At 40.3% G+C, this 24,632-nt stretch overlaps 1 protein-coding gene across 1 annotated transcript in view; it reads right to left on the bottom strand.

The window, feature by feature from the left end:
- BBX (BBX high mobility group box domain containing) overlaps positions 1-24,632 on the bottom strand; it is a 58,435-nt gene that overhangs the window by 27,477 nt on the left and 6,326 nt on the right. The window contains exons 3-7 of the mRNA XM_010168509.1: positions 23,227-23,425; positions 17,310-17,377; positions 10,717-10,797; positions 8,783-8,863; positions 3,523-3,603 (exon numbers count right to left, since the gene is read on the bottom strand). Of these exons, the coding sequence (XP_010166811.1) occupies positions 3,523-3,603; positions 8,783-8,863; positions 10,717-10,797; positions 17,310-17,377; positions 23,227-23,425 (510 nt within the window). The remainder of the gene's footprint in view (positions 1-3,522; positions 3,604-8,782; positions 8,864-10,716; positions 10,798-17,309; positions 17,378-23,226; positions 23,426-24,632) is intronic.

Here is a 24,632-nt window from a genome sequence, read left to right as displayed (position 1 = left end):
TTAGAAACCTCCAAGTTTATGGTTAGTCTGGAGAAATCTTGACTTGTGGCACCCAAGTCACAATAATTTATGCTTCTATAAGCAACTGTAATTAGAACTGTAGCACTGTTCTGCCTTCCAGACTTCGGCAATCAACATCATTAACATCTCCGCCCTGCTGCACCTGCAATAATTAGTCACTAGTATTTTAGTATTACCTCTGCTAGCTGAAATAACGCTGACGTTCCACACTGTTTGGTTAAATCAGAAGAACCTGAAAGGGAGGTACTTGAAGAAATCTAAAGAAAAAACAGAGGGGGAGAAAAAAGAAAAATATTATTTTACCAGCCCAATTCTTTCATGTTTACCACACAGCTTTTGAACAGACCATTTCCCCCCCTCTTCCAAAAATTCATTCATAAGATTATATACTGAAAAAGAAGTGCAGATCTGTGCATGCTCTTATAAATAAAACCCTGCTCCACCATTACTCTGGTGCATAACACCACTGGAAACTAAAAGCTATTTCCAGATTTGGGGTTCTTCTTGTCAGGAGTCCTTCTGAAGACTAGGATGAACTGAAGCATGTGCTCTCTCACACATAAACAGACTCCAGTGGCTAAAGCATCAATCTACCCAGCACGCAACCCAGCTGGGCATGTTTTTGAAGGCTTAGTTGGACATTTGACTACAAAATAATTTCACTGTCATAGCTTAAGAAGGTTACTCCTGTCAGACTATGGTTGGTGTCCTATAGGACTTGTATAAAAGAAATGCTATGAAACCAAAGTGAAGTAGGAGCCCTCGAGCCTTTGGAAACCTTTACTACTCCTCAAGAGTACAGGAGGCTATCTGGCAGGCAGGTAGCTGATTATTCTCCAGAATCTTTTTCCTGTATCAGGTCATGATCCTCTTCAGCACTTCAGAGTGTTTTGTATCAGTTTTGAGCTAGGTGAAAAGAAATTATCTTTTTCTAAACAAGGATCAGTCTCAGGATTAGCTGTTAGGATGATAAAGAAAATGTTCTATTTTTAAGGACATATCCCATTATCTCTGATCAGGCTTGCAGGTTTCTTATACTCACTTCCTTTGGAAGAGGGGGAGTTCTAAAGACTGGGAAACTAAGGTTTTTACAACCTTTTAGCTCATCCTATGCCCTCAAACTCAGTTTTCACTGCTCTCAACCAACAAGAGCCTAGAAAGTCAATTTTGGAGAAATGAATCCATCACTGCCATAAAGGAAATAAACAAAAAAGGCCAACAATGTTCTATCTTTATATCTCCTGGAAGCTGCAGCTCTTCACAGCTTCTCCCAAGCTCTGACCATTACAGCTCATGTCTCCAAACGCCACTTACAGCCCAGCATTGTCAGTGCTGTGAGCACTCTGTGGCAGAAGTGGTCTCCTTGCCTCATGGAGGTGACGTGCACCCCATCACTGCCTCCCTTCACTCTCACGCCTCCGCGCTGAAGGCTAAAGACAAAGAATGCATTTAGGCACAGCAAGAGACTCCGCAGAGCTTATCAGCAACAGTCTCCCAGGCTTCAGACTGCAGAGCAGCTGCTCCAACTGTTTTTTTAGAAACTTAGAAATCCTCTGAATTTTTTAGGAAATCATTTAACCCACTTCTGCATTTTATTTTGTCATCATCTGTGAAATACTGTGCAATATCAGAAAGGAAGGCATAGGGAAGGGGGTTAAAAAGAAAGATAAAATTGGTTAATCTACATAGCAGATAGACAAAGGAGGAGCAGAGCAGTGTGCTGTGCTGAAGCAGACGGGTTCCAGCGTGCCAGAGCCCTGCCATGCCAGCAGCATGGAGACAGCAGTCCAGTCCCCTCCAGCACACAGCATCTGCAGTCTGGAGTTACAGCAGCATGGCACAGATGTCTGCCAAATGAACATGCAAACCTAGAACACCCTTGAGGTGGTAATGAGCATAGTTCATTTGGGATCCTCCAAACCAAGTCCTGAACTGCCATCTGAGAAGTTAAGCTGAATCTCTCATTTTATTTATCCAATTACAATCAATGTTACAGAGGTCTCCAAAACTGGAAAAAAGTCAATAGCACTAATGTCCTACGAGAGCTAGAGATAAGGAGGATGTGCTTAGCACATCTGCCATGCTTTTCTCAGTTTGAATCAGAGCTTTTAACATTAATTTTGTACTCTAAATTAGGTTTGTAGGAATCCATTTGAGCAATCACTGAGGAAGAGATCACAGAAACCTGTCCAACATGCAACCATCACGCTGCCAGACTCGGCTTCACTTCTTCTGCCAACTGCAGTACAAACCCTGCACTCCTGTGGACAAGCTCCTGGCCTTCCCCCACATTAGGGCTTCACAGTCACATCACAACTTTTAATGCTGACTTCTGAAAGTCAGGCTGGACTGAGCAACGGCCTTATGCTGAACACCACTACTCAAAGCCTGCTGTTGTCCTGTAACAGAGGACACCTCTAACGCTTCTGATGTCCCTGACTAAGTGTTACTAGCCCTTCTGCTGTCCCAGGATTGCAACAGTCAAATGCCCTCATGGATCACTGATCACAGCTAGGTGTAATCCCCCTTACATAGGCACTGCTGACAGTGCAGCACACACTCACCACAAGTAAGAATATATGGCTGGATGCCACTAGATGGGACCCAGAGAAACATTCTTCCTCATAGAAATAGGAAGCGACTTTGGAAGGAAAAAAAAAAAGAAAGGACAAAAAGGTGTACTAGTAAGGTATTAGCATCCTCCCTTATTTACCTGGAATGCAGCATTTATCTTCATCTTTCAATCATCAAGAAGAATACTTTGATTTTTGAGTCTTTCATACCTATCAAAAGGGAGACCTCTACAAGGTGTATTTAAGACTCAGAGAATTTCTAGGACTGTTGGGAAACCTCATAGAATCACAGAATGGTTTGGGTTGGAAGGAACCTTAAAGCTCATCCAGTTCCAACCCCCCTGCCATCAGCAGGGACACCTTCCACTAGACCAGGTTGCTCAAAGCCTCATCCAGCCTGGCCTTAAAACACTTCCATGGAGGGGGCACCCACAACTTCCTTGGGCAACCTGTTCCAGACCTAGTATTCTTGATTACTGCTGACAGCTGTCAATTTCAAAACTTAATACACTGCTTCAACTTCCAACTGTTCCTACACATTCCTGATGATCTCAAAGTCTACTTTTCTCTTCTTATTCTTGGTCCCCATTCAGCAATGCACCTTCCAGTCCTTATACCAAAGCTTTACTTTTTGAATCCTGGTATTTAGCTCCTCATTAAGAACACCACTGTCTCTTGTCTTTGTTATTGTCCTGAGCATTGTTTGTATTACAGTTATTAGGGTATTTTTTCTAAAAAAAAAGCACGACTTTTTCTGTGTGGTCTCCAAGAAACTATGCACATTAACAAGTGTGTAAAGAAAACCTAGGTCCCTGGGAGCATTGCAATCCTAAATATGATGCCAGAGCAAACCTCACACAATTCATACTTTTTTGGGGAAAAGATACACACATCTTCCCATTGTGATGCTCATGGGTATAAACTTTACCTCTGCCAACTGGAAGAGTGCTGACTTCCCACAGTGCTTTACTGGCTCAGGACTTGACAACTGGGAAGTATTTGATGAGATCTAGGTTTTAAATGAACAGAAGAGAAAACATTTCAGTGGCACACAGGAAAGACAGAAAGGAAGGGAGAAAAAGAATGAAAAAAATAAGGAGTTAGTTAAATCAGTTAGTTTTAAATCTTTCTGGTAGAAGGCCCTACTTCAGACAGGCAATCTCATCCAAGAAACACTTATCAGGCATTTAGAAGTCAGCAGGATACAAGCAAATACAGAATTTCTTCCTTAGACTAGGCTCATGGATTCTCTTCTATGTTTGTATTATCCACAGCTAATACTCTATCATGCCCTGTGTTTCACATGACTAACTGAATAAGACATACCTCTTGCTTAAAAACATGAACTGCAGTGGTCAAGGTTAAATAACATTCTCCTGGAAAGGCTGGGCAGTATTTCCCATTTGGTTAGATACAGAAGAGGATCATTTGTCCTCACAGGCACTGCTTCTTTCACTTTCTTTAGTTAGAAAAAAGAAGTAAGACTTTACATCTGGAGATGAAATCTAGCCTTCTAAATAGATGTTGGTGTGCCAGCACCAGCCCTGAGTAAATGAACTTCCCTAAACCGCACTTCAGGGAATTGCTTTACAGCCAAATTTTTTCTGACCTGCTTCCAACTGCAACATTATCAGTTCATCAATGCAAGAATTAATAATTATTTCTCATATTTGACCTTTTTTTGGCATGGCATTACATGGTAGTATTTGACCTGGAAGCCTTGAAAAGCCCAAAGATCAGGGGGCAAGACCACCAGTGTTTCCATGGCATCTACCTCATCACAAAAATCATGCTTACAACCATGAGTTTTCAGATGCAAAAATGATCAGCTTAGCGCTTGTATTTATATTTATTTTTTTTTCTTTTGAACTAGATTATTTGAAGAGTTTAGTTTTCAGTTGTCAAGGAGATTCATTACATCACCCCCAAATCCAGAACATCCATTTTACTGCACATAAATACGGTGAATAATACTTGATTGTGCATTAATAATAATTTTCAATATTAAACAAAAATAATTCAAAATCTTGCTTTGAGACAGTTCAGTGAACCTGCTCAGGAACCCACTGGATTAAGTGATCTTGTACACTGCACTTGCAGGAAGAAGGCCCCAACTTTTAATCTTTCTACCATAAGAAATTTTCAGCTCTTAATGATTTTTTCAGTGCAATATGAATGGCAGAAAAGGGACAGAAAAACACCCACACACTGAAGTATAACCTGAGAATATGCAGGCAGGCATTCTTGCCTCCTGAGGAAAGAGCAAAGTTGATTTTGACAAGAGAATGGGTGCTCCTAACAAAATGCAAGCAAGATCCGTGTAGTACTAATAGAAAGAGAAGAAGCCAACATTTCACTTCACTTCAGCAAAAAAATTCTCTTCATGGCCAAACATCAGAAGTAAGAGGATGGCTGATCAATCATCAGCTCTCAGTGAAATTACAGATCTCATTCCCTGTCTTAACACCATCTTCAGGTTTTAATTAGAATAATTAGTAGTACAACCACAATCAGCCCCTTCTTATGCAGAGGTTTAACTTGGGGATCATTAGGCTCAAACTATTATCTTTTATTACAATGCAGGTCAGCATTTTAGTCACTATATTACATTCTAGTTTGCATAAAAAGCACTTGCCATGGTACCACTTTTTCATTCCCCTTCTAGAAGAGGCATTTCACTTCAACACAGATATTTAATAATTTCACTATAGAGGCAAACAGCAAACCTGTTTGTCTATTTTACATAACGGCTTTACCTGGGAAGATTACAACTTTATCTAAGGGAAGGCTGGAAGAGAAGATACTGACCAGCTCTCAAGACTCTCAATTTCACGGCATTTTGACTAAAAGTTTTGGATTCAAACCTTCTGTTCAGCACAGAAATAAAGAGAAAGGGCAGCTCGAAAGCCCGCTCAATATGAGTATGTGAGAATGCAGCGGGGACACAATCATCCTCAAACATACATTTTTCTTAAATGATAGTAACCTACTAGACTAACAAAGAAAATTCCACCTTGTTAGGATTGCTTTTTAGATTAAATCACCCACAGAAAAACTTCAGGAAAGCAGCTGACATTGAAGAGTTTTTGGGTTTTGGCTTTATTTTGTTTTTAAGACGGATAAACTATCAATTTTATTGCTTCCACTCTCAGGAAGCATTTTCTTTGTTTAATAACCGATGAGAGTTTAGCTAAGTAAATCTAAGAGGTACTTGTGTTTCTTTTCTCTGAAGCAGTCATCACCATCTGTTCACGTTTGCCAAACACATATCCAGTAAGACCAAGAGAGCAAGGGGTCCCATCTGCTGCTTCCCTCACGTGGCAAAGGGGACGGCAGCAAGCAGCCCATGTGAGCAGGCAGCCTGCAAACAGCTACCGTGCTACGGAAGACAGTCCACTGCTTAGAAATCACTGGCCACTCTAGAATGGCTTTCCATAAAGGGATGTCCTTCCTGAGAAGGACAAAAGTAGAGCCAAGTATTTCCAAGATCAGAGTGGAATGAGAAAGTCAGAGCAAAATGAGAAAGAGCAAAATGAGAAAGCCAAGATAATAACTTGGCAACACTCTAAATTTCAAAAAATTCTTACAAGGACATCACATAATCTTTGAAGACCTCCGAGGCACTTGCCTGTGCACCGGCAGGACCCAATGAAGTCTTACTCCTGGGATTTTCATTATCTCCTGTGGCAAGTCGCTCAGCAGGCCTCATTTGCCATATCCTCAACAGCTTTAATTGAAGACTACAGCATTTGGGACAGACAACCAGATCAAAGGCTAACTGAGGCTGTAAAGAATAAAGAATCCCATGCTACATCTAAGATATAATGACCACTTTCTGAGTGACAGGGCACTTGTACTCCTGGGGTAAAGGTGTCCATTTTAAATGACAAATCTACTCAATGGGATTGCTGTCTTCACAAAGAGGCACTCTTACTCACCCTGCCGCAAAGGCGGAGAAGAGAAAGGGAACATATGAAGAACACCCAGCCAGAACCAAAACTGAGCTGGGACAGCTGCCAAAAGTCTCCAGGCACATCAGACCACAGCACATTTCACATTTCTTCACAGGTCTACTTGGCTACTGGTTAAATAACTACTTTCTCTCCCTCTCTCTTTTCTTTTGTAGCACTGTACGTTGCTGACAGCAGCCTACTGCAAATTGCTTAGTATAATTTAGCTTACTAAATGCAGTAATGGGCTCATATAGACAGGACCCAGTAAGAAGTCGCACAGTAAGGAATGGGATTTTTGCCAAACTTGACAAAGACACCCTGTGCAAATGAAAGCCCTTATATTTGAAAGAGCACAAGTAGCTTTAATAGCAGCAGGGGGAGAAAGCTTGAAGAGGTTCTGTAGCATGCTCAATAGTTTCCCCTGGAAAAACCAAAATGAAATCAGGCTGCAGTCTTAAAGAAATGCCATTTCTCTACTGCTATCGAGAAAACAAGATGTTAGTCACTGCCATTAACACTTCAGAACAACAGTACAACACAGGAGGAATAACCATGGCCAACAAGGCTTTTTTTTTTTTTTTTTTTTGGTTGGTTTTTACTTTTCCAGATTTCTGTTCCTTATTTCCAGACACTGAAAAAACAAACTCCCTCCAGACTGCACACACATTTATATATTTTTACCAAAAAAAAGAAAGGAAAGAAAATAAAAAGAAATTAACCCTGACTTTAAAACTGTCCTCTCCAGCTCCTAATTAAATTTCTAAGCACCTCTTCTACCTAACATTTGATGATTCATACATGCACTCCAACGTGTCAAATGAGCTGGCTCAGCATAGTGATATGCAACTCAATGCACTGTCACATCCATATGACAATTTCAGGTTTGTAATTCTGTTGTTTGTTCAATTAGGAGAGGAAATGATTTTAGGTTCTGTGAAATTTTGAATAGTATGGCTAAGTCAGGTTTTACATGACAATTTGGAAATGCTGTACTAAAGGTAATTCATACCTTGTTCCACTCTGCAGATAACCAAAATTGCTGTTTAATTAAAATTTAAGATGGCTAAGATTTTTGAAACTAAGTTAGTGGATTCACTCATGCCATATTTAGCAATAAAATTCACAAGAAGTGTTCTCCAGGTGGTAGCTTTTACTTGGTTTAAAAGGTTGGCTTCAGCCCATGTCTTCATCCTGCTCAATTCCACTAATTTTCTCAAAAGAACTTTCCAAATTAACTTGTAGCTTAAAAAAAAAGGTGGCATATATGAAAACATCTTCATGATTAGAGACATTAATTTTATTGTATCTGTTATAGGGCTGGTTTATAGTCAGGTATTTTATGACACCTGAACCCGTGAATTGCTTTTTAATTGGACCTCTGAAGAAATACATCAAGGCCCATCCTAGCCAAGCCGAAAATACACAGTATACACAATTAGCTTCACATTTAACAGAAAGAAGCATGTTGTATGTAGTCAAACCTCTGCAAGCACATGGAATAATGAACAGGGTATCTTTTAATCCCATTTTGCTCTTCCATGATAGCACCAGCTCCATTCCCTGTCTGAAGACACATCCTGAGTATATCTTTAGTGTATCTGATTCTGCAAGCAGTAACAGACTCCCCCAGATGGGCAAGAGGAAAGCGTGGAAAGTCAATTCATGGAGGCACATTAAACACACAGGGAGAAGAAATTCTTAAAAGTCATATTTAAGAACTCAAAATCTTCAATACGTAAAGGAAGAAGGATAGCTGACATACTGGCAGGTAACTTACAGGCTTTATAAGTCACCACCTAATGATAATAGTATCCCTGTAGCTGTTTTGATGAGCTTCCTTTGACCTGCAAGTTTATTTTCCAAAGGATTCCTGCCTCTACAAGTGTTGCCATTTTGCACTGCTGCAGCCTCTTCCACAGCCAGTGCATAGTGTAGTTTCAGAATATCTTTTATTTGTTTTTTTCCTAGATGAAATAAAAATCCTCTGGTATGAGAGGCCAGGTCATGTTCACAAGCCCAGTATCTTTTGTGCATGCTACAGCTGGTAGAACTGGCCAACATATCTTCAAATCACTGGTTATTCCCCCCACCATTTTCTTAAAACAATGCTGGCATGAAGATAAACATCTAGTGATGGGAATCCCTTATGAGACAGGGTGCTTAGCCATTCAGTGACAACTCTTACTGTTTCCTTGCTTCCTCCCATCCTCCCCCACCATATTTCAGCCATTATACCTCAGCAAACTGAAACAATGCAGACTCCTCAGTTTGTTTTACAGCTCCCAGGACTCCAGGCTGTGATGTGTTTGAAGAGATCTGTCAGGAAAAGAATTATTTTTGTATCACCTAACTCTTCAGTTTCAACATCAAACTTCAACATGCTAAACTTCTGACCTATCATACAGACTCTCAGTACCTAAGAACATGCAAATGAGTCCCAGCACACCTGTACAAAGAATAGTATCTGCTTTGCTGGAGAGACATAAATGGACGAGCCATGAAACAGGGATCTGGAATTATTTTTCCCACAGAAAAATCTTTCCTAGGATCAATAAAATAGGCTATGACTTTTTTGAGGGGCTTTTATTTGCCCGCTGATATGTCAAAAAGAGGGTTAGCAGCAAAAACTTAACACTATATTGTGTTTCACAGTTCAGTGAAAGACCTGAGACTGCAAAATGCTGGTGCTGATGGAGCATCAATTGCTACTTAGCATGGAAGCTAAGTGTGGAGAGGGACACAAGTGCAGGTACTTTAAGAAGAGATACCAGATCCAACCCAGACACCAAGGGAACTGTACTTTACACTGTTTAACTTGTGCCAGTTATTTTTGTTGCAAATGACACCTGTGATTAATGTTGGTAGGCCTTGGTACAAATCATTTTGCCATTGATAGACATATCTACCACATGCTGGTTAGATGCAGACTTACTACAGGCTGTTTAACATCCTTGAAAATTAAGACTAGCTAATATGCATTTCTAATTACTGACCATCAGTGAGCTACTTCTAAATTACATGTTTTAGTGGTGCAGGTGAGCTTGTTTCCTGGCACCCACTGAACAACTTCTTTGATGGACAAGGAAAAGCCAGCAGTCACAAGCCCTTAGAGAAAGAGCGTATCTTGCAGCATCCAACACGATTGCTGCCTACTACTACTTGAGTTGGAACTCAGGGTCTTGTGGGTTGATGTTAAAACAAAAACCAAAACAAAACTAATCACATTTTCTGTGTGTGAGATTTGCAACGTAGCTGGTCTGTAAGTGATGACATTTAGGGAGAAGTGTGAAGGTGCACACAGTATTAGAAACACAGGAGCCAGATTCACAGCTGGTGTGAAAACAGGTAATAAAAAGAAGCCCCTGTTATGACAAAATTTCTTTCCATATGTACGTACTCAAACACCACCCAGCATCCTGCACTATCCATATTTATACAGCTAAATATTTATATGTCACTTGATCATGACCATTTCAAAAGTTAGAAAGATATAAACAAGCAAGTGATGCTTACACAGGAGCAGGATTCTTTGCATTCTCATTCTTGTCATGCTTTATTTATGTCAATGAAATGCATTAAAACTTGGACGAAATAGTGTATACTTAAAAACAAAACAAAACAAAACAAAAAACCTCAAAGAAGACCCCCAAAATAAAACAACATCACAGTTGCACTTCCAGCAAGAACTGGAAATATGTTACAAAAATGTTGTACATTGCAAAACTAAAGCATAGTTGCATAGAGCTATTTGGTGGTTATAGAAGAGAATAACATTTTGGTAATTCCAGAATTAGTTTATTTTTGATGGAGTCAGCAACTAAAGCAGCCACGACAGATAAAGAACATAATGTAACATCCAAATATACATGTTAGAACTTTAGTTAGTAAGACTCTAGTTTAAAACTAAGTGCAGGAATGACACTTCTCTAAATTACTGCTCAAACCACAGCTCTGTTACCACACTAGGGTTGCCACATGTTCCTAAACACACTCTCCTACACTTTAAGTTTATCTAGCTGATAAATGATCCAGTACCATAAACTCAAAAAGAAGGAACAAATAAAAACATGAATTTTAATTAAAGATTTTTGATTTCTCTTTTAGCTGAACATCAGATGCTTCTTAAAAAGAAACACTGGGGAAGACAACCCTTTTTTAAAGAAACTCACCTCTGCTAACTGGAACAATGATGACTTCTGACAGGCTTCTGTGGAATTAGTTGCATCAGATAGGCAAGTATTCGAGGAAACCTGCAACAAGGAGTGTGCTGAGTAAGACCTCAAAAGTGCTTCTTTAAAGCTAAGAACAATAGTGAGCAAAATTAAATACCAGGCAGTGGTAACAAGAAGCAGTTTTTAAAAGATGAGCAATCTAATGTTTGACAGTCTTGGACAGGTTAAGTCAAATTGATAGGTGAAAACGTACTTTAGCACCTATTTTAATGCATTTGAAAATCACCTAAGAAGAAAGACCACAAAAATACCAGCGATTTTTTTTTTCTTTTAGAATTCCAAATTTTGCAAAAGAATTCTATGCAACAAAATACTAAACTTGTGATATTGGGCTACACACAGAAATACTTTGTATTGATGATGCTATCAACATTGCTATATCTGTAATTTGTACTCTCATTCTGAATGCAAAAATTACTTAGAAGCTACAAAAAATTTTTTTGGAGACACTGAGGGTTGCTAAGTGACAGAAATGTATTTTAGAAAAATAATCCCCAATCACCTAACAGCATGAAAATAAGTAGTTAAGGGTACCACAAGCCTAATGATGCTCAAATAATGTACCTAAACATGCATTTAGGGGTGTTTATGAGAAGCAGTGCCAGAGTCATAACTTCTGAAATCAAAATACAAAGAAATGACTGTTCAAAAACAACAGCCTTATTCAAATTAACACAGACCTTAGCTGTCTTGTTCTGATCAGCCTGAAATGTGTTAATCAAGCATCGTTCTGTAAAGGAATTGTATCAAATATGATACATTCCTTAGGTGTCACATTTAAATGTAAAAGATTTACATGTGTGACTGCTATAGAAGAAGCATGAGGTACAGTTAGTATAAAATAACGTATGTGACGTGGCTTACAGGAAACGAAGAGAAGGAGGCTTTGAGGGATTTTAGGAAGATAAGTAATAGGATGGACTTTTTATCCTTAACAATTTTTAATTTTTAATGAAATTTCAGGTTATTTCAAACATTTCAATTCAAATAGTTAATGACAAAACAAGGGGAAATGGGTTTAAACTGAAAGAGGGCAGGTTTAGATTAGATATTAGGAAGAAGTTCTTCACTGTGAGGATGGTCAGACACTGGAACAGGTTGCCCAAGGAAGTTGTGGATGCCCCCTTCCTGGAAGTGTTCAAGGCCAGGCTGGATGAGGCTTTGAGCAACCTGGTCTAGGGGAAGGTGTCCCTGCTGATGGAACTAGATGATCTTTAAGGTCTCTTCCAATCCAAACCATTCTATGATTCTATGAAATGTATGGTTTTTTTTCTTATTTATTACCAAAACAAGTATGACAATAGCATTTATCAGTGAATGCACACATGAGATTTAGCTAGCAACTGCATCTGTTGCCCGTAAGCACAAAGCACCCCAGACTAGCCAGGCCTGCAGCACACGCAGTTTGTACTGATGCTCCTGCTGCTCTTTGTCTCAGGCGCTTATGCACCGAGACCAGTGGCATTTTGTTTCAGGCATCTGCTACCCAGACACCCCTGGAAACACTAGACCCAAGTGTAGCAGCCCACAGGCCAAAGGGAACTATACCACACCGCAGTTTGCTTACATATGCAGTTGAACTTGTTTCTTCCCTGCCATCAAACCAAGCAGTAATAGTGCCTTCTATGATCTGTGCTTCCATTTTATTTATTAAGCACCAAGCAGGATGTTTAATTGGGGTACTATGGGAGTGTATACCAACCCAAAGGGTTACAAAAAATGTATTTTTAATGCCTGTCTTTTCCTTTTTCAGTTGTTTGTGTTACTGCTTTTACTGATGGAAAGTCTATTACTGCTTTTCTCATGTTTCTGGATGATCTGTTTAAGATGCCCGTGCCTCAGCAGTGGTGTGGATTGTACCAGGGATGCATACTGACCTTGCTGCTGTTGAGTGACCTGAGGGTCTGAGCCTCTGCACTGGTGTGAAATATGTAAGGATGCTGCTTGCGTGTTCAGCGCTCATATGGACATTTCTGGCCACTTCGCAGGTGGGATTCTCTCAGGAATAAGCAAATTTGGGATTTGGTTCTCCATACAACTTAAATTTTCTGCAGTTCAACCAGATGCCTTACCTAGCTTAGTTTGTGGTGCCTACTGAAGCAGTTTGTTGGCAAGTGGAGCCCATTCAACGTGCTGTACGAAAGGGCACGACTTTCCTCAGCAGCGATGTGAAGGAGGATGGCATGTGAAACCTTCCTGCTCCCCGAGGCAGGCGATGCAGGGCCACGCAAGCCTGAACTCTGCCCACCCGCCGTAACGGAGCCCCTGGCTTCGCAGCTTCCTCTGCCTACCTGGGGGCAGCTCCACGTGAGTGTGCAAACACACGCCCGAGCTGTCACAGCACAAACAGCTCTGTGTGTACGGGACAGGCTGCTGCTGCCCAGCAACGCGGAGCTTAGAACAACCACACTTTTCCTGTTGATTTCCGTTATCTTTAAAAAGCTAATGTTACTGCTTTTGCTGGACAGAAGCACTAATTTGAGCTTGTTTCCTTCTCCTCTTGCTCCACACACATTCCTAACTTGTGTGAAATGTATTATTTCCTGGATTCCTAACCTCTGCCAGGCTGAACCTGATCAAAGCGTTAAAATAATTACTGGAGGGAATGGACGTACAGATAGTGCCACTGTATATGTCTCATTTCCTGCCATAAGAAAATGTCCTTAAGATCTTCTCATTTCTTCTCCTCTCCCTGGCTTACCCTCAGCTGCACTGAGAGATTTTTCACTTCTAATTTACACCCTGGGCAATACTGCCCTGTGCAGACCTGACATTTCATGCATGACAACCTTTTGCTCTCAAAGAGAAGAAAATCGCAAGGATAACGCCTCAGTGCCTCCCTTTTCCCTGCAGGTGACCATAACCTGCTCTAAAATGGATCACCTCGAATGAAGGTGAAGGATGGCCCCTTGGTTCACCTTCTGCACCGACTGATGCCAGGTTTCAACACTGTCCTGATGTGCCGGGCAGTGGCAAGGTGGGAAACTGGTAGAAGAGCCAGGTTTTGGACAACATAACAAATTCTGGGATTTCTGGGCAGTAACATCCAGACAGGCCACTAGATGCTGCTGTAAGGCAAGCAAAGGCCCTGATGGGCAAGTCAAGGAGACCTGCAGGGAGGAAGGAGCGGGCAAGCAAGGAGCACTCCTCACTCAGTTTCAGCCTTTCTGCTAACAACCCCGCTGCGAGGACCAGGCTTTGCCTAGGCACAAGGAGAGTAGTTGGAGCAGATCCGTCTGGCATTTCTGCTCAACAAAATATGCTCATATACACATACCAGGCTTGTGGAACTGATGGAAAGACCCAAAAGCCAGGTGGGAACTCACTGCATATCCAAGTCTTTCACTTACTGCTGGTAAAGCCTGTAGCTTCTCCTGTCTATCTGCTTACTCACTCCAGCTGTTGCTTGGAAATCAATCATGTACTGACACTCTAAAAAAACTCTCTGGTCTACTGAAAAAATTACAAAAACAGGAACATAGTTGGTGACACACCGAGATGGTGACTGAAGGCTCAAGGCAATTTTGTAAACACTGCTGTTGTGCCCCCTCCCATCCTCCTGCTGATGCCTGTTCATTACCTGATGTCTAGGCTTCCGACAACTTGAAGGCTAAACACCTGCCTTAACCAGTCCCTATATATATATATATATATATCTATATCCATTTAACATACACTTGACAGAAAATCAGTGGGCATTGAATGCATTTATGTGGGATTAGCAGACCTCTTAAATATAATTTCCCTCATCTTCTCCCAAGTTCTGAGCAAACTATGCCAGCACTGCACCTCCTTTCTATTAGCTATTTTTAAGGTGATAATGGTATTTAAGACCTATGCTTACAAGGCCACTCAAGTCTGCGTAATCACACACATGCACAAGCAGTCACACTGCACGTTGACAGGTAATCTTATGTCTGGCAGTCCCCCAGTTTAAGAACCATATATATGCACATGTATCTTACATGTACACACGCATGGTTATAGATAACGAAGACTACACAATGTCATTACAGCATTCTTTTAAAAATGACACTGCATCTGTCCTTGTTTTTAAAAAAGTAGAAATGCCAGGGTTTTAGATATGCAACATATACTTAGATGCATATAAAAACAACACCTATATTTTCCACAGTTAAGCAACTTCTGAACCTCTTCACTGACAATACCTCAGCAGTCACCTCAGTACACCAAATCCTCCCTCATGTCAACACCAACTCTAACACAACACAACTAAGCCCTCTCCACTGAAGAGGAAAGCAGCTTACCAATTCTACAATGAATTCTTCAGCTTCTTAGCGAGCCTGTCATACCACCTCCTAACATGTTCTGCTAACCTCCCAAACAATGGTTTGAGCATGAAACTGTTTTCAAGCATAAGCATGGAAATCCAAGCAGAGGTTGTCCCATAGGCATGCAAAGATGAACATCTTATGTCTCCTCTGTCCACATGCCAGAAGATGGGAAGCCAGGAGTGCTGTTCAGTTATCCAAGTCTAAATAGGTTAAGGGTCTTCACTGCATTTGGGGAAAGACAAGCCTAAGAAATATTTGTTCTGGGTTTAATCACCACGAAAACGCTGAATCAAAAGGAAACAAAGGAAAACAGAAGACACGCTAGGGCTGCCACGCAAAAAAACTGAGGAAGTTTCCCAGTGCACAGAAACACAACTAGAGACTTAATTCGTGCTGACACGCAGTCAGGAGGACTGAACTTCATCCCTTTGGGTCCCTTTGAGAATACCAAGCACCCAGATTGTTCTGGAGGATGTATTTTACACAGGGGACCCTCTGAAAGAATCTGAGATGTGCACTTTTGTTCCCTGGGAAAGTGCTCTAACACTCACCTGCTTCTCAGATAGCATAGGACAATTAAAATACAGTAACTCATTAATAAGTATGGACTAACTGCTGGCACATCATGATTCTAACAACAGCCAACAATCCCTCAACTAGTTTTGTTCAGGCTGTATTTATGGCAATCATTTTCCTCTACATTTTGGGGGAAAGCAGATTATATAGCTTGCCTCTTTGATGAGGAGGGACAGGTTTCAAAAGAAGACTATGGGTCCAAAAGAGCATAGCACAGTATAGCTCATACATAAAGTAAAAACTACATCACAAGCCATATTGTAGGCTTCTATCAGAAAAAAATGGGGTTTATGTAGGTGCATGGGAAATGAGTCTTTTGCTCAAAAAAAATAAAGTCCTGATTAAAAAAATGTTCATATACTAAATGAATCATATAAAATCCTTTTTGATTTGTCTCTAAATCCACATGTAGATTTTATTCCTTCACAGCCATCTGAAATCGTACTACTTGAGGCACTTTTCATGTAAAATCAAGAAAGCTCAACTCACAAGGTCATAGCAAAGATGCTTCTTAATGGAACTGAGTATCTGTGACTACAATACACCTTCCCCCTCACTTAAACATAACAGCATAGTAAAGACAGTTTTTAAACTCCAAGCAAAGAGATTCAGAGTTTGGAAACGACAGGACATTCTCATTTTAGCACAAAATAATCCATTTCTTTTCACTTCTCTGCCAATCTAACTCTAGTGTTTCTTACTTGTCATGCTGCAGCCCAGAAAGCCAGTACCCACATCTGCACAAAGACTTCCAGTGCTCAAACTGGTCTGCAGAGCTTTGAGGAGTCTTGGCAGTACAGGAGCAAACCATCTCAAATACACTAGACATTTTGCATTTGGGAGTATCACATATTGTTAATTATGGCTTTTATTCCCAGTAACAACAAAAAAAAGAGAAAAGAAACCCTCCTCACTTCCACTGCTCTTCTTTCCAGGCAGTGACTACCTATTTTACCCAACATACAAGCCACCTTCTGAACAATTTTCAAAGCTGCAGCAAAAAATAAATCATGAATAGAAATCAGTCTAAAGAAAGACCAGAGGTCTCTGCACTACTGGAGATATGCAGGATCACTTTTATCTACTAGACTTCTTCGTAAAAACAAAATGTTTGTGATGGCTACTGAACTACAAACAACTTTACAGACAGAAAGACTTAGTGAATAGGAGTAGACTGCAATACTTTGATTACCTGTTAGCACTTGAATGGTTTCAGAATGCATATACAATGACCTCGAGTGTATGGAAAATAATTTCCATAGGTATTAATTTTACTATTAGTGCCAAGGCCACAGTTGTGTGAGGCATTACAGAAGCATATGAAATCCTTGCCCAAAAGGGCTTGCAAACCACCCATTTGCTAACACAGTCACTGTATTTCACCTTCTACCTGTGACAATATCCTCTCACGGCGCAGACTTGCCTGGTTTGATCAAATATTCAATCAGCAGAGTTAATACTGAACTGATATAAAAACGAGGCCCAATCTCTATGTTCACAGTTGGGATACAAGACTCTTATCACAGGGCTCACCCTTCAGTTCCACCTGAGGTTACCCAAGATGTATCTTACATTTCATTTCCCATTGGTCAAATATTCCTCTTCAGAGCTCTTTTTAAACTGAGGGCTCACAGTAAGGGATAGAAGAGAGCTCCTTACCTCTTGTGCAGTCAGGGCGTGTTCCCCTGCTAGAAGCAGCATACTCAGGCCTCCCATCTGTGTAGGATCTGTTAAAAAGAGTATAACCAAGTCTTAAGTTTATTCATTTGCTTGTTTAAAGAACCTACCATTTGCAACATTAAACCCCCAGAAGAGTACTTGTCACAGACACTCTAAGCGAGTTGCCATAAAAGGCAGTTCAAGAGAATCACAAATAACCATTTCTGTACCCTCTGGGAGAGGCTTTCAAAGCTGTTTGAAGGATTTAATTGGATTTGTGTGCTTAACACCCCATTGCGTGGATTTACAATTTTACTGCCAAAGGTTTTATGTACTACAGAGATGGGTATCTTTAAAACAGCAACTGTAATGATCTCATGCATAAATATACACAAAGATGCTCTAATACTGCACATGTTCATAACTCAATGGATGCTCCTACTGAGGGAGTGGTTCCCTCCCTTAGCCACTGAACAAGTAAAAGGATGGAACAAAATTACATGATCAAGCTCTGAAGGAAAATTTATATTTTCATTTTGCTTTAATTTAGAGCTGTATTTAGTGGTGAAAAGTGCCAGCCTGACAGCTCTGAAGCATGAAGTGCTTGATCTTCTGTGCCAGCACAGTGCAGGCACTGGCCAGGCAAGCTGCCTGCCTACTTGTTGCCCTGCCAATACAATACATAATTGAGGAAAGTAAAATGGAGATACAAATGTTCTTTCTCCAAGTGTTTGATGCTGACAGCTTCTTGCCTCCAGCCTTCTCACACTTCAGGACCTCGAAAAATGACAACAAGAAGTGAAGGCAATGAACACTGGCAATGCATTACTCATAACAGTGGCTTTTCCACTCAGAATAGTGGTTGCTCTTCATCATTATGAAGATGAATTGTCTGATTTTGGGGGTGTGCCTTGGAAGCAATGCAGGGGCCCAATTTAACAGTGTCATGTAGAGAGAGTGAGACAGTCTGTTGCCCAAATGTCTCACACAACAGCCACAACGTTGAGAGAAAGGGAAGCATTATCCTTGCTGTGCTGCTGAGCCACCAACTTTAGTAATGGGACACCACAAATAAGTAACTTTCCCCAGGTTTCACTAAGCATGAACTCGTGTTTTCCAATTTCCTTTCGCTAAACTATACAAAAAACATCTTTACAACAATAAATTACATGTGCCTAGGATCACACCCTGGAATGGAGGCCAACCAGCACAATTACCCTTGTCCATTTGGTTGCCTTTTGTTGTGCAAAATTTGAAGGCAGAATAGCTGCATCCAAAAAAGTCCACTGGGAAATCCCCTGGCCCATTCCCACTCATGAGCAGTGCCAAGGAATTTGTTGAGCTCTTCAGCTGACACGTGCCAAACTTGTACCTGTAAACCTCCAAAGGATCTATTGCTACAGATGATCAAGGTCCAGTTCATGGGAATACTCACTAGTGCTGTTTACTTCAATACCACAGATGCTGTCAAAAGTTCTCCCTCAAACAGCACTTCACACTGACATTCACAGGGTCCATTTTTTTCAATACTTTCTTAAAACAGCAGTAAATAGAAGCAGAGGAAAGCAGAATAAACTGTCATCCACTATCTCAAGGACAGAAGAGTGGCTTATCTTAAGAACACAGCTTAAATAGCATCTGGCTTCAAACCCAATGTTCAACTGGAATTCATTTTTTTCCTGTACCATAATAAACAGGTAGAAGGTGCGTGGGGGGATTTTTTGTTACTTTTAAATAAAAAAAGGAACAAAAGATGCTAAGTTTCTACAAAGCGACAAGTCATTATCAGAAGTGTAGGATCTAGTAACAAGAAGTGGCTGAAGAAATGGAGACAGAAAATGGGAAGGTACAGCAAGTACCTAAGCACAATTCAAAAGTGAAGCTATACTGTCAGCACAGCACTTTTTGCCATCAAAATACTTGATCAGAAACAATTCAGTCCTTCAAACAAGAGGACGTTAGAGCAATTAAGATGTGACAAGTGAACAAGTTTCTTGAAAGATAATGCCTGAGTAGGCAGTTAATTTGGAGGAAGGAGAAATGGGAAGAGATTTCCAGGTCCATCATAAACTTACTGAGCTCCAGATTAAACAGTAAAGGGCTCGGCTGGCTGCTTTCTACTTCCTTTATTCCCACTGGAAGGTTGTTGCAGAACCCAAATCTCCTAAGCATTAAGAACTTTCTTGCAGTTTTCAGCTCAAATTTACGCAGGGCCAGGTGATACACATTTTTTCTGGTGTGTATATCTTTAAGATTAAGTAACTGTTCTCCCTAAATGGTATTTCCCTTTTCCATATTTACAGGAGTCACTCTACTCTTCCACTTGCTTTCCTAGCTGAAGCAAATCAAGATCTCCTAAGGTCATCAAGCATGTCCATGTCCCATGGTCCCAGTGATCCCTGCAGCTCTCCTCTCACCATTTCAGGCGACGTTCACCTTTCTTGTACATGAAGCCACGTCAGATGAGCTACGCTCTGCTCAATGGCATTAACTCTTCTCCATAGTTCCTGAAAACACTTTGCCTGACACACTGCAGTATAGAACTTTCTTATGCCCACATCACGCTGATGGCTCCCAGCTGCTCTCCTGTGCTTCACTTTAGTTACCTGTGGTCTTCCTCCCCCTCCTGGAGAACACCCAGTTTATGGCTCTAAATTTCTTCCCTTTCTTCTAAATATCTTCTTGGTGGTCTCAGCTTTCTGCCTTTCAAAATATGTAACTTATCATAACAGGACAAGGATAGGATTGTTTTTTCCCCAAGTAAGCAAATACTTAAACTGTTTATTTAAATATAAAAATTAAAAGGAAGGAAAAAAAATGACAGCTAAGTGGAAAGTGAAAGTTTAATTTGGTGCTTAAAGAACGTGCATACTTATGCTGCAGCTGTAGCAGAGGGCTGGTGCTTAGATGTCTGATCATGATAAAACCAAAAATCCTTCTACTAAGGTTTCAAATTACAGAATAACTTCATTTAAGGGAAGACAAAATGTACATATGCAAACACTGCCATATGTTTATAGTGCCTTCTCAGCACAATAATGTTTCTCTTATGGCACTAAGAACTTACTGGTATGAAGAATTAAGAATCTGAAGTGCTATTTTAAAGCAATTTACAGTTAAATCAACAGTAGTGAGAAAACAGCATACACATTTGACTTAGAGAACAGGAGGAGATTTGTGACTTTCTCAATAGCTTTTAATACTGATGAAACTTAAAACCATCTCCCTGTGTGGGAGCAATATAGTTTGTTAGTATTGGTCTGGTTAGATAGGCAGCAGGTTGGCTTGTTCATCATCGCAATTTTTCAGTCAGAGGAAAGAAGGTACTGAGGAAGAACTAAGCAGGAAGAAAGCCAGCAGGTACCACTTTCAACTAACTTCGACCTAGGTGCAGAATTAAGCTTCTGTCTAAAACCCCCCAAAAATGTGTATCTATCAGGATATTGCCTACTCTAGGAAGTGTCTTTTTTCCACCCTTTGCTTCACTAAAGAGCTAAAAAGCTCTTTGGCTCAGATGATTTTATTCTGATGCAGAAATGTGGAAGTATTGGGAATCCTGCACAACTGTATAGGAAAGCTGTCACTCACTCAGCTCTGTAGCTGTGAGGGTAGATACAGGTCATGTTACACCCTACATGCTACGAAAGATCACAGGTGAGCCATGTCATGAGGAAAGACTTGCTCAATGACAGCTTCCAGGCTGGATGAGTAAGGACATCACTAATGGGTCTGCAGGTCAGAAGCCCAGTGCTGGTGTCACACCTCAGGTTCTTGACACAAAGACAGGTCAACATGAGAGACTTAAAAGTGGGGTGGTTATTGCTGGAATGCCAAAATTAAAGGAGAGATATGGTCTGTGTGGGAATTAAAAAAAAGAAAGGAAGATCTTACTCTCTATATATAATATTTTCCAAAATGAAATGTAATATGTAAAAAGCAATTAAGACAGGATTAACAACTACCAACAAGTAAAAAAGATTTCCTGGAATGATTCTGGAATCATATAATCCCTGTCCTGTGGAAGCTATCTGCCTTGAAGGTGCAAGTCAGTGGCATTTCAAAGGTAAAAGTGTTTCTGAGGTGGTTTAGCTACATTTTAGTTCATCAGCTGGTATGCAGCTTGGATTTTAAAAGAGGTTGTGCTGGATACAGGAGTCAAAGTCAACATGAAGTCAAGGAGAGAACATCACAATAAAATGTATTTAGCACAAAGTGGTACATAGGTGACAAAGGAGTAACCCATTTGGCATGGCAGACTTGTCATGATTTGGATGCTGCTAACATCTCTGTCAGAAGCTGTCCTTATTTTATGAGCTATTGTTATACTCAAGAAATAGACAGTCTTTGCTGGCATGAGGACTGGAGTGAGACCTCTATGAATTAACACGCTCATTGACTCAAGTCTGCAGTTAAAAAAAAAAGTATTAATACAAAATTAAATCACATGTAGCACAAAAGAGGGCCTGCTTCAGAAACAAATGGCTCTATAGATGAAACAACGGACTAGATTAGTTTCTAATTAATTCTTAAGTTCTTTGTCCTCTGCTCTGACAGGTGTTGATTCACGATCTCTCTGTATTAATTCTTAAGTTCTTTGTCCTCTGCTCTGATTCAAGATCTCTCTCAGAAACTTGACATTTGGATAGCCCAGCAAGAGTGGTGGGAGATGGCAGACAGGTAGACCAACACCTGTTACTTGTTCTTTGTGTTAAGTCAATAAACCTATAAGGAGCATAGTAGTTACTCCTCTGATAGCAAAAGCAGAATGGGCTGAAGGGGCTTGCAATTTTTAGAACTGGTCTCCCATATAACATAACTATGTCACATGAAAAACTTTATTTTTATCACATTTCACAATTCCTTCATAGCCAGGAGGAATTGCATTACAGGCATTTTCATACCACTACATTGGCAAAAAGGTATACATGCCTTTTTATCCCTTTTTATCCTTTTACACTTGTTCTGTAAAACCATTTTCCACTCTCCAGCTAAAAACCTCTCTGAGAAGAAAAGTCTTATCTGTCACACACTTGTCATAAACTACATAGGATACAGCAAACTTTCAAATACATCAGTATTTATAAAATTAGAAACTTTAAACCATAAAAAAAGAGAGGGCGGGGGGGGGGGGAGGGGGGATGGGGGGAAAAAAAATTATACCTTGACTGTTAAGTACTTAAGCTGCCAGTATTTAACATTAACATCTCTGTATTTCAAGGTCATGATCACAACAGTTCTGCTATTTGTGGTATCAGTGAGAGATTATCTGCCTTTCACCAGTTCAGGCGTTCCACCTATACTTATTAAAGGATTTTTTTTTTTTTAATCTGATTTTTTTTTTTTTACGTTTAAAAAGTTAGAATCCACCCCTTCAAGGTGTAATGGGCAAAAGAGCATATTTTAAGTGAAATTAAATTATGCTCTTCTTGATTTAAATACAAAAAGATAGCTCTACCAGTACATTCATCCACAAGAACGTTAACATCTCCACTTCATAGACACCCATGAATTATTTTTGTAAACAGAAAATTACTAAACATAGTACAATACTGTATGAAAGAGAAAAAGAATGCACACAATCAGCATTTTCCTTTTTGTTTAGAAAATAAAAATCTCCAACAGCAGATAAGCCAGAATTAAAAATCAATCAAATCTGGACCCTAAATAGGATAGGGGTTATGATGCCATATATCTTGACTCGACTCTTGAAAGCAATCATGCACTGAAGAAAAATTTTAGGAACTTGTTATGCAGCGTGTTTAACTAGAGTCTTGGCAACTTTATTTGGGACATGAAAGGTATTTGCACTACAGTACCATGTGGAGTAAAGAAAACTGGTAGCACAGTTCGATTTCAACACAGCATCCTCAAACAAAATGAGGATGCTACATCTGAGTAACGTGGATGGAAATCTCACCTGCCATCCCAAAGTTAAGTTGTGGCATTTCTTCGCTTTTTGTTACTTTCCTTGGGCTTGGTAAATCTTTTGCTGAATCGGATGCAAAGGCCCATATCTTTTTCCTGTTTGTAACTGTGGATGTTGGAGTTTTCACCGGTTTGTTTGTTGTGGGGCACCACTTGTAGCCTGGATTTGCTTTCATAAATGCATCCTTGTACTAGAAAAGAAAGGAAAATTACCAGTCGTGACAAGATTGTACTATCCACAGGGCAATAGAGTGCACTGCGTGTAAGAGGATTTAATACAGTAAATAATCCTTAAATATCTTGATTTTTTAACAGTTTAATCATATGCTTAGAGTCTGACCGCCAACACAATCTAGTAAGAAGAAATACTAAGATAAGTAAAGCTGTATTTAAAAAAGTGGGGTTTATCTTTCCTGAGGGTTTATCACCCAGAGCAGGCCGAAGTTCTGATCCTGCAAACTGCTCCCCAATGCTTGTATGCCCACTCTCTGGGAAACAGAGATAGTTATTTAAACTCTTTTGCCAGTACAATCTTTGTTTACTTTTTAGTTTGAATGAAATGAAAATATACATTTAGCAATAAATGCAGCATGATGATCCTTACCTTACACTCAGTTTTCTCTAATAGTTCTGTATTTTAGAATATTTGAGTATATGATTTCCCAAACCAGGCACCAAAAATAAACCACTACCAGTATCACCTCATTTCCAGTAATTTTTGATACATCTTCCCAGTATTCCCTCCAAAATGTTCCACACTGCACAGCTGCATTAAATAAACTGAGACCATTTAAAAGTTTATTTGGCCTTGAGCACACAGCAGTGTCAGTTGTTTGCTATATTCTTGGTATGAGGCAGCAAAATGAACGGAGCCAGACTACATAAGAGGGGGTGGGGGAAAAGGTCTGGATCCTAGAGTTTGAGGGGTAGGGAAAAGGATGGGGACCTATTTTATTCACAAAATGCAACAGGGATGTTTTCCAAGGATCTTGCCGACCAGACCAAAACCAAGATTACTGAATGTTAACAGCGACAACAAGCTCACATTTCTGTATTTTAAAAATGCTGTTAGGTAAGGAGGTGAATGGGTGAATCGGAGGAACATGCCACACATTCCAGCGGCAAGTGTTTGCCTGACAACTGATAGGGCTGTACAGCGCTGGCTGCCGTGGGAGCCTACCCACTGAGAACCAGTGCTCACCTCAGGGAGAAGGAACCCAGTCCCTTCTTACGCACTAGGTAGCTCTTGATGGTGGCAAACAACCAAAAGAGCAGTTTTATCCTGAAGAACAGAGCAGGGCAACTGCAGGAAGTTTCTTCCGTGATTACACATGTTCCCACCCACCCAGCTGTCATCAGTCCCAGTTACTGCACAGAGAAGCACCTGCATTTCATGCG

The sequence above is a fragment of the Antrostomus carolinensis genome, unplaced genomic scaffold (genome assembly GCF_000700745.2).
Source record: "Antrostomus carolinensis isolate BGI_N321 unplaced genomic scaffold, ASM70074v2 scaffold15615, whole genome shotgun sequence".
NCBI lineage: Eukaryota > Metazoa > Chordata > Aves > Caprimulgiformes > Caprimulgidae > Antrostomus > Antrostomus carolinensis.
The sequence above is the reverse complement of the archived record's forward strand: the minus strand, read 5'-3'. Positions and strand labels throughout refer to the sequence as shown.